This window comes from Suricata suricatta, chromosome 12 (genome assembly GCF_006229205.1).
Source record: "Suricata suricatta isolate VVHF042 chromosome 12, meerkat_22Aug2017_6uvM2_HiC, whole genome shotgun sequence".
NCBI lineage: Eukaryota > Metazoa > Chordata > Mammalia > Carnivora > Herpestidae > Suricata > Suricata suricatta.
The window spans coordinates 69195371-69206202 of NC_043711.1; the positions used below are offsets into that span (position 1 = coordinate 69195371).

The window sequence follows — 10832 nt, forward strand, 5'->3', positions numbered from 1 at the left end:
TATGTTTGCACTCATAGGTTTAACAGGAGACCAGGAGAAACCTAATGGAGGACCAGGGGGAGGGGAAGGGGAAAAGAGAGGTGGGGAGAAAGAGGGAAGCAAAACCTGAGAGATTATTTAATACTGAATATGAACTGAGGGTTGAAGAGGGAGGGAGAGGGGCAAGGGAGGTGGTGGTAATGAAGGAGGGCACTTGTGGGGAAGAGCACTGGGTGTTATATGGAAACTAATATGACAATAAACTATTAAAAAATTAAAGTAAATGTAATTGATTCTTTGCTAGTAATTAGGTTAATATCAATCTACTACTAGCAGTATTTGCAAAGGGAGGGTTTTTCTAGAAAAATTTAACAGATAGACAAAATTAATTTTAAATGGCAGATATTAAATATACTTAATTAAAAACATGTATTCTTTTAATTAATAAAAACACATGCACCTGAGAACACATGCCCCCTGAGTCAGCTCTTTCTTCATAGATAATGCAGTAAATTACAAGCCTCCTCAGATTGAATAACTCCACTTCATATTTGGCAGCATTAAAATGATTGTGCTTTTCTGGTGTTATTTGAGTTTATTATATTTGGTATATGGCTATACCAGCCAGAGACTCATCTTAAAGCATACAGTTATTATTTCAAAACACAAGCCAAACAAAACATAGGTGTACAGTTAAGGGAAAGACATCTTTGCCACAGATTAAATGCAATGGACGGCCCAGACAAACTCTTCCCCAAAAGGCAAATGCCAGCACTTTTGCAAATTGGTAAGTGGGACTGCAGAGTGATTTTTCCGAGCATTTTAAAGAAGTAGAATATTCACATGTTCTTTTATCTACTTCTGCTTAATAAGCCACAGTTAAAACCTTGTATGTTTGCTCAGGAAACTATAATTTGGGCAATGCTCAGTGGGAATAACACATCTCTACCACATGAAGTATCAATAGGAGCAGATAGACACTAGGGCTGGAAGACCCGCTTCCAAGATAGATTACTCACACTGTAGACAAGCCTGTGCCACATCTTGGTTGCTTGGGGCATGGCAAGGATACTTGGTTTCTCTCTACTTGGGCTTCTCTTTGGGGCAGGTTGGGCTTCCTCCAAGATTGGTGGCTGGGTTCCAAGAGCAAGTGTTCCAAGAGGACTGGGTTCAAGCCACAGACTTCTTGTTACTTAGTCTCAGAAGTTCCAGATTATCTCCTCTGTCTCATGCTATTAGCCAAGGAAGTCATTAGGTCCAGCCAAGATTCAAACATCTCAATGGGAAATGTCCCAAAGAATTTGTAACTATCCTCCATCTATCACATCACATGTCCAATATGTCACTATTACCAGGAAATGCCTTTTCAGAATGGCCATGTGCCCTGGAAGAAAGCTTCCAAAAATCCAATTATTCCAGAGCTCCATCTGGGGCTCAGTCTAAGGCCATATTACTCAGTCACATGGATCAATTTTCCTTAAAATCAGAGTTGTTTAAAGTGAATAATGGAGGTGGGGGAGCCAATGCATTGATGTAGTGTATCCATGAGCGGGCTGTGCTGCACAGGGGAAGCTCTGGTATATGCAAGTTTGGTGCCATTTGGTGATAAGCTCAAATTGTCATTAAGAACACTAAAAATAAGCAAGCAAAACAATCCACAATACCTTTAACTCACACTGACTTCACCCTTCAAAGCTGGGTTAAGTTACCCTCTTTGCTGTAGAAGGAGGTATGAATCCCATTTCTATTTACATCTTGTGGTTAGAGAGGCAGTGTGGACTAAATAAAGACTTGGGTTGTAGAATTGGACAAATCTAGTTTCCAAAGCTAGACTTAATAGTTGTGAGCTGATGACCATGGCTAACTTAAACTTCCTCTTTCTTCTAAGCCTCTATCCTGAAACTTTCTGTTTCCTTCATCAGACCTCTAAAATGAGTCTGATAATAATAGTATTTACCTCAGAGGAATGTTGTAAGATGATGAATCCAAAGCACTTACAATGCCTGGGGCTATCATAATGGTTACTGACTAAAGTTGCCCCCAAAGGTTATTTATTATAGGCTAACATGTATTAGAAGTGGGAGCATGATATTTTAGAGTATTTTTGATCACAGTGAATTCATAAGCCTCTTTCTTTTCTTTGATAACTTAGGCAACTCAGGAATTATTTTCTTTGATAACTTAGGCAACTGGAATTATTTTCAGTTCTTAGTAAAGACTTCTAGGCTTATTTTAATGGAAAGCAGCTAATACCATGGGGTCCAGGGCAATGTACTGGAGTAAAAAGCCCAATTTGGCTGAGAGGTATGATCTAGAGTTTATGTCCCAGTTTTCTTCTAGCTGGGGAAGTTGTTTATGTCCTTAGAGTCTCAAGACCTCATCTATACAAACATGGCTCATAATATCCATTTGGCAGTATTACTATGAGAATTAAATGAGGCAGATTTTATAAAAGGACCTGACAGGTAGCAGTTACCAATAATCTTATATACTTATAATACTTATTATTCTTTTCTTTTCCCTCTCCTCTCTTCTCCTTTCTTTTTTGCTTCATGCCCAGTGCAAAGCCCAATTTGAGGCTTGAATTCACGACCTTAAGACCCTGAGATTAAAACCTGAGCTGAGATCAAGACTCACACACTTAACTGACTAGGCCACCTAGGCACTTACTGGCCTTACAATTATTACTGATGAGATAAAAATAATTAGATTATTCCAACTAAGTTTCAATTTGCTTTTGTACCTTACAGACACAATATGAGAAAATGATCTTTCTCTTTCCCTTCTCATGGAAACTGATTCTAGTATATTCCTTTCCTTTCCTCACTCCCCTGCTCTTCTCTTTCCATTTCTTACCTTTTGTATTTCCATTTGGACTTTCTTCATATCATTGGCTATTTTTTCTTTGGTTTTGTACATTTTTCTGTATTGGTCTACAAAGTTTTTTATATATTAAGAAATTTGCATTTTGAGATATGAATTGCAAGCATTTTACTAGTCTGTAACCTGTCTTTTGATTATTTTATGGTGCTATTTTTGTTTTGTTGCCATGCAGAAAGAAATATTTGATTTTTATGTAGTCAAATTTTTAACCTTTTCTTTTATGGTTTCTGAGTATTATATTATAGCTATAGTTTCTACATGCAAATATTACTGAAAATTTATACTTTTAGCACTATTATGGATTAATTTTAACAACTGAATATAATATTTATATGTATGTTTCATGTGCTAGTATAAAACCACTCTAAATCTTGCACTGCATAACATGGTTTATTAGTTGATACTGCTGGTTCCCTCTCAATATCATTCTTTTTAATAACTGTTATTTATTCTTGCTCATTAATTTTTGTACATTATTTTTAAAAGTCATTTGTCTGGTTCAAAAAATTTATGTTGTTTCATTTACTGGGCTCATATGAAATTTATGGATCAATATAGGCAGAATTAACATATTTTTCATCTTTTCTTCCTATCCATGAGGATTGTATGCCTTCCACTTATTCCAGTTTTCTTTTATGTCCCTCAGCAGCATTTAAATGCTATTGTTCAAAATTGATTTCCTCTTAAATTGATTTTTACTTTACTTCTTACATCTATTCCCAAGTACAACATGTTTCTGATGCTATTGTAAATGGAGCTTTTACTTCAATTACACTTTCCAATTGATTTTTATTCATTGTTCTTTGTGACATCTTTTTTTATACAGAGTTTTAGATTTTTTTGTGTAGGTAAGATTTACTAAAATTTTCTTCAAAGTTTCTACTTTTTCACTTTCTTCGAGTGCAAAGGGAGAGAATCAAGGCAATGATATTCAACCATGACATACACCTTTTGTTTTCTCCATTGCCAGCCACAGTAGGAAATTCGGTTTATGTTGCTTAAGAGCATAATCTAGTCTTCCATAATTAGGCTGCAAGATAATCCATAAGCCTTGTTCTAGAAGTCACCAGATATAAAACCCACACAGCCTGAGAAAACCACGTCTGATCAAGCTAATTTTCTTCTCAAAACTACCTCATTACAAAAATATATGGCTATACACTTTTGTTGCTCTATCTCTTGCATTCGGATGATTTCTTACTATAAGCACTTATAGCTCAGTTTGAGGGCTTTCTCTGGTCATATGTACTCAGGCTAGAAGTGCTATGTGGTTAACGTACCTGAGAGCATCCCTCAACTGATGGTGGACAGGAGTTCATTGATATATACCTTTTTTTCTTGTGACTTAATTGGAACAACTTCAAGACATATTCTACAACATCATTGAATTGTTCCCCCAAAATCTGAGCCTTAGTTGCCCACAGTGGTAACCTGTTCATGAACGTATTTGCTTCCTTGTTTTCTGTCTCACTTAACCATAATCCTACTTCCTGAGTTCACCTTTCAAATAAATTTGCACTCAAATCCTTATGTCTGGGTCTGTTTCTTGGGGTATGTAAATTAAGACAAAGGTATTTTATGATCTTATCCTGCCTACTTTTACAGGCCTATTATCTGCTTGTCTCCATCAAACATCCTAAACTTAGTCCCATTAACCCAGCCTCCAAAGATCAAACACATCTTAATGTTTGTCTTGATGTTTTGTATCTTTTTAAGACCATTCCCTTTGTTAGAATGCCCTTTTATGACTGTTTTCCTGCCTACTCTGCCTTTAAGAGTCAGGCCAATAGTGACTTCTTTGACTTTCTATCCTGGGTCAGATGCCTCCTCCTCTATACTCCCAAATATGATTCATATACCTCTGCTTTTCAAAGATGGTCACAAAAATTCCTCCAGTCCCTCAAAACCTTTTGCAAGCTCACTCCATTATGAAACAGCCCATTTCCCTTCCCCTTGCATCAGGACTGGCCTTCTGACTAACCTTGACAATGGAATGTGGCAGAAATGAATCTAAGCCTTACAAGGACTTGTCATTTCCATTTTCACTCTCTTTGAAGCCAGCCTTCATGTAAAGAAGCTTGAGCTACTCTGTAGATATTGAGAGACCACATGGAGAGATTATTCTTGTGAAGGAGACACAAAGTGTCCCAGACAATAGTCAGTACCAAGGTCTCAGTGGGTCCCTATAGGATGCTCATTAAACACCATATGGAGCACAGACAGCCATTCCTACCAAGTCTTGCCTAAATTCCTAGCCTACAGAAATCAACAGCAGTTGTTTAAAATGATTGAATTTTGGGGTAATTGTTAGACAACAATAGATAACTACAATATCTATTATAGAACTTGTCATTAAATACTATAATTACTTATTTACTTGTCTGTCACATTTGTGAGCTACTATAAATGAACAGACTATTTTCATAATAGCTGTGACAACTGACATATGGGAATGATTTACAATGGTGAGCCTGGGTAAAAATGGGATTTCTTTTTTTTTTTAATTTTTTTAATGTTTTAATTTATTTTTGATACAGAGCATGAGAGGGAAAGGGGCAGAGAGAGAAGGAGACACAGAACAGGAATCAGGCTCCAGGCTCTGAGCTAGCTGGCAGCACAGAGCTGGACATGGGGCTCGAACCCACGAACATGAAATCTGACCTGAGCCGAAGCCGGAGGTTTAATTGACTGAGCCACCCAGGTGCCCCCAAAATGAGATTTCTTAAGGAGATCACAAAGAAACCTTGCCACACTGGAGATTTTTTAAAGGAAATGAGTACCAAAAACCAAAAAGTCCTAGAGAATGATTATGAAAGACAAGAGTAGATGAAAATTCAGAGCAATCGCAAGGGACCTACAGAATGTGTAGTTTGTGAATCTTCTAATAATTGGTAAGATTATTGACCCATATTTCAATCAGTATACAGCCTAGATGGGCCCCACAGTCATGAGTATTTACAAGGGCCTGTCAGGTAGCTATCACTCTGTGCAATTAAACTGTAAGTCATTGTTCTCACTCTCTAGAAGAAGTTAAGGGTAGCAGAAAAACAGATGTACCAGCACATTGTGGACTTCAGGAGGATATGAAACAGCGGGGAGAACAGAAGGCCCAGTTTCGAGGGTTTTGACCGAGGAAACATTTCCATGAATCTGCTTCATCTTTTCCCTTCATGTAGCATTTACTGAGCACCACCTGGGCATGGCACTCACTCTCCCTCGTAATACTGAAGCCTTGCCAAATTGAGAGAAGTTTCTCACATGCTCCATACTCTGTCATGCCTCACAGCCTTTGCTCTCTTCCCCTTCCTTCCTGGAGTGATTTATGACCCATGCTTCCATGCCCTTCACCTAGCAACACTTATATTAATCTCTGGAGCTCCTCCCCCTTCTTTTCCTCATTTGGTCCCCAGGGGAAAAAAAAACCATTTGCTCTGCCATTTCAAATGTCTCCATACTCAGTGTGAGTCCTCCCTGATCTGCAAAGCCATCACTGACCACCCCAACCTGGGGTTTCCTAGCATGTAGTGAAAACAGAACTGGTTTTGGTGCAACATGGATTTGGGTTTAAATCCTGGTTATGACTTCATGCTGTTTAGGATTCTGCACAAGCTCTTTAATCTCTTATGTTTCCTCATATGTAAATTGGGCGTGATGCCACCACTTCATGGGGATGTAACGAGGGTCTGGGAGATCTCTATGTAAAGTGTTTAGCTGAGTTCTCGTATGTGGTACACCAGTGGTACGTGTCATTTTTCCCTTCCTCTCTGAACTTCTGGTATTAAATATCTGCACTACTCACTTGTCCTCAAATCATAGTTGTTCTGTGACAGCTCTCATCCCATACCACCATTTAACTTAATGTTATTCCTTATTCAATTTTAATATAAACTTTCTCCTACTAGCTGAATTATAACTTTTTTATAAGTTTATATGTCTCAAGAACAACAGATTCTTAATAAATATGGGTGCATGAATGAATAGACAGTGGGGTAAGCAGCTACCTCATAGGCCTGTCTATACCACACTTTGTAAAGCACAGAATTCCAGGTCAAAAACTCACTGAATTAGAGTAACTCTAATTTCAGGATATTTTTGTTTCCAGGAAAGAAATGGTTAGGGAAAAGTTCAACAGTTTTCCTTCATCCTACAGGATTGGTGTAACAGAGGAAAATGAAGATGCCATCCCATGAAAAAATAACTCAGAGGCAATGCAGTATTATGAACAATGAAGACACAAAGACTACCTTTCAGCTCCAGGTTTTGTTAATATACATGTATGACCAGATCAGAAATAACGAGTGGGCATGAAAGAGCAATTATGTGAAGAGTGATCCCCAATTAATTACATGGGAATTAATTATGTAAGCCAATAGGAAATATCAAGTTTGGATTAAGATATTAAAGGCCCTTCCATCATTTAGATGGATACACTCATGAGGAGGGAGAACAAATCCTCTGTGACTGACTGAGGCTCCATCTGTCAGAAGTAAGAGGTAGGATGATGTATTAAAAGTGAATGAATAAATGGACTTAAATCAGTGATGAAAACCAAAGATCAGTGCACCCTCAGGACATAGAAGGTTTAAAGAGAAGATAATATGAAATCGGTCAAGTTCCAAAAAAGCTCCAGAAAAGATCTCTAGAAGTTTTCTAGACAGAAGGAGTCTGCTCTCTTGATAATCTTGAAGTTGGGGTGGTGAGCTGCACTCCAGTGGGAGGTTGGCAAAGCCATGCTACACTGGAACAAAGAACAGGAGGGTTCTTGAGAGAGTGCCTCACGGTGATTTTCATATGCTTTTTTATGTCAAAGAATCCTTTGTTCAGAGTCTTACAAGGTCCTACAATATATAAAAGAAGCAGAGGTATTGCTGTATGATTGCAAAGAAGCAAGAGGAGAAAGTGTGAGGGGATCTTGGAAGAAGCTGGTAGAATCTTGGATCCCGCTTACTAGAACCTTATGTTTGGCAGAACGTGTTGGGAAGACCACTGGCCCAGGATATCTGTAAGCCTTTATGAACTGCTCTTGTCAACTGACAAGGTTGTTGGCTAAGATCCAAGTTGTTAAAGCCTTCCGAAGCAAAATGTACTAAAACTAGAGACTGAAGGTCATATGGTAAACATGACTTCATTCCCCTCAAGGTGGAAACAGGCCCTTGTCTGCCTTATTACACTGAGATCTCGGCAGGGTTTATTCTTTCTGGAAATATTTTTCAAGTCATAACCGAGACTCTCAGTGGAAGTCAATTTCAATTTAGTAACACCTAAATATATCTGAACCAACAGGTTCAGGATGGCTCTTCACAATGAGCTGTTAGAAGAGACAACAGCAGCCCTCATATTTCGTAAGAGAGCCCTTGATATCTGAGGATATTTTCAGTCTTACAGGACCGCTTAGTAATGAATCATTGGGGGGGGGAGGCGCCTGGGTGGCTCAGTCGGTTAAGCCTCCGACTTCGGCTCAGGTCAGATCTCACGTTTGTGGGTTCGAGCCTCACGTCAGGCTCTGTGCTGACAGCTAGCTCAGAGCCTGGAGCCTGCTTCTGACTCTGTGTGTCCCTCTCTCTCTCTGCCCCTCCCCTGATCATGATCTCTCTCTCTAAAATAAATAAATGTTAAAAAAAAATTAAAAAAAGTAATGAATCATTGGGATCTTGAGTTTCATCCTAAGAGGGAACGTAATCATTGAGTTAAGTTTCTAACCTCAGACACTAGAAGGCAGTTACAAAACCAAGATAAAGTAAAGAGACAGAAGAACAGCTTTGAAGGCCTTTCTGCCAAATGAGAGCCCTCAGGGTCATCCTGGCTGAGAGTGTAAGTTGGTCTGTGGCCAGTATTTCCAGCATGTCAGGAGTAGGGAGCATCTTGGATGGTTAGTAATCTGAATCAACACTTATTGACAAATAGATGGCGGATACTATTATGACTGGCCTCCTGGGAAAGATAGGAATTAAACGTTTTCTCTTCATTGCAGTAGGTTTCAGACACTCAGCTGAGAGACCACACCTGAGGTTTTTGGCAGACACTTCGAAGCCAAGAGTAATGCCTATTGTTAAGAAGGGAACACATTTTGGGACCACAACCTTTTCACACATGCTCCAGGCTCCAGAGTGGCCCTCCCCATCCATGTCTTTCAACTGGAAGCATGAATTTAATCCACTGAGAGGTGGACCGGCCCCCAGCCTGCTTTTCCTGTACTGTGATCTTAGAACAATCTGACCTTTTCCCTGGGTGGATGCTGGTTCCGAGGGGAGGGATGTGTCGGGCAGGGCTGCAGGGGTTCCCTGCCCAGCTCCACATTTCCTAAGAGTGAAGCCACCGGTTTGACTATGCTAATTTGCTCCTGAGGCAGGCAAGCTCAACCCTGCTGCTTTAGCAGAGGACATCATGTGAGAAGGAGGGAAAGGTGCCTTTCTCACAGGTACCTTATATACCTAGACTCCCTCTTTGCATGTGCTGATAACATTTTCTTAAGTTCCTCTTCCTCCTCGGTCCATCCCCATCAAACATTCTGTCAGAGCAAGAGCCCAAAACAGAGAAAAAAAAGTATCAAATGGGAAAACAATGAAACGCCTGTTTGGTTCCTGTGTGCAGCTTGCCACAATAAGCGACACTCTGAAGTGTCTCAGAAAGGAATGCCTGTGATGTTCTTTCAAAGAAGGACTCTGGCCCCAAATCAAGCTGTAAGCCGTGACAATGCTCCACTCAACACCAAAGAGAATTCGCCTTTCAGCCAGAGAGGCATTTCTCGTGTACTGGGGGAAAATGCCACCCACACCACGTCACCTCAGCACATTTACTATCAACCCCTCTTCCTGCTGAATCCCTAGGAACATAGCACACTGTGACTGTTGGGTGGACTGAACCTCAGCTCAGGAGTCCGCGCCCTCAGAACTCTGCCCCGCAAGATGTGCTGATGGGAAAGCAGACTTATAGGAGGCATGTTTGTATTTGAGCGAGTTTAGGGCTCTCTTACAGAAAGACATTCTCTGATTCATCCCCGCCTAAACTTTCCCTCCCATAGCCAAGCATCTGAAATTAGCTGAAGTGTCAAAACACTTTGGGAAAAGGCCTCTCAGCCAGGACAGCTTCACACCGGCTAGGGAAAGTTCAAGTCCTTCGGAGGAACCGGGCAAGGCGGGGCGGGGGTGGGCGGGGGATCGCCTCTTACCTGGGCTTCTTTCAGGATCCCATTTTTCGGGCAGTTTCCACCTTGCAGGCTGCGGCTCTCTTTCCTGTGATTGTGCAGATCCCCATTCCAGACGGCACCACCTCCGGGATTAGCCATTTGTGTGAAAGGATGGGATCCAGCGCTTTTCGCCCAGAGGTTCTAGGCAGGCTTTAGTTTTGAAGTTGGTCAGGGGATGGGAGGCAGCACTTTGGGCTGAGTCCGTGAAGGAATCCTACCGATCAGGCTTTCCAGAGGAAGAGCAACAGCCTATCTTTGGGGCAGATCTTTGAAACGAAAAACAAGTGGTTACCTTTACACTCCTCGGCTCAGATTGTGACCTTCAGGACCACAAACCTGCTTCCGAAACTGCAAAGGAGAGATTGCCCATGCTGGCTCCTTGGGGGAGCTTAGGAAATCTGGTGACTGCAAAACCCAGAGGCAAACTGCGAGGAGGCGGGCTGAGGGGTGGAGCATCTTTTAAAGACATAACACACACAGCACCGTCAAGGTCTCCTATGTGCAATCAGTTTCGAATTTACGTCTACCTCGACCCCTCCCTCCTGCATCTAATTACAAATTTTGGTTATAGACCAAGCTCAAAGTCAACGTTGTTTTCCCACAAGACAACACGCAGCAGTGGTTGCCTGGGCCAGCAGAGGGAGAGGAGAACTGGACGCTACTGTTTCACTATCACCAGGGATTTTAATTCCGATGGATGGCAGGGATGGTCTCATAGCAGGGTGAATGTAGTTAATGCCACTGAACTTTACACTTCAAAATGCTTAAAACGTAAATTTTGTGC

At 40.8% G+C, this 10832-nt stretch overlaps 1 protein-coding gene across 1 annotated transcript in view; it reads right to left on the reverse strand.

Annotated features, from left to right (window-relative positions):
* Positions 1 to 10424, reverse strand: part of SPTLC3 (serine palmitoyltransferase long chain base subunit 3) — a 128470-nt gene extending 118046 nt beyond the window's left edge. Inside the window, exon 1 of the mRNA XM_029919101.1 lies at positions 10031 to 10424. Coding sequence (XP_029774961.1) covers positions 10031 to 10147 — 117 coding nt within the window. The 5' untranslated portion in view covers positions 10148 to 10424. The remainder of the gene's footprint in view (positions 1 to 10030) is intronic.
* Between the last annotated feature and the right edge of the window lie 408 nt (positions 10425 to 10832).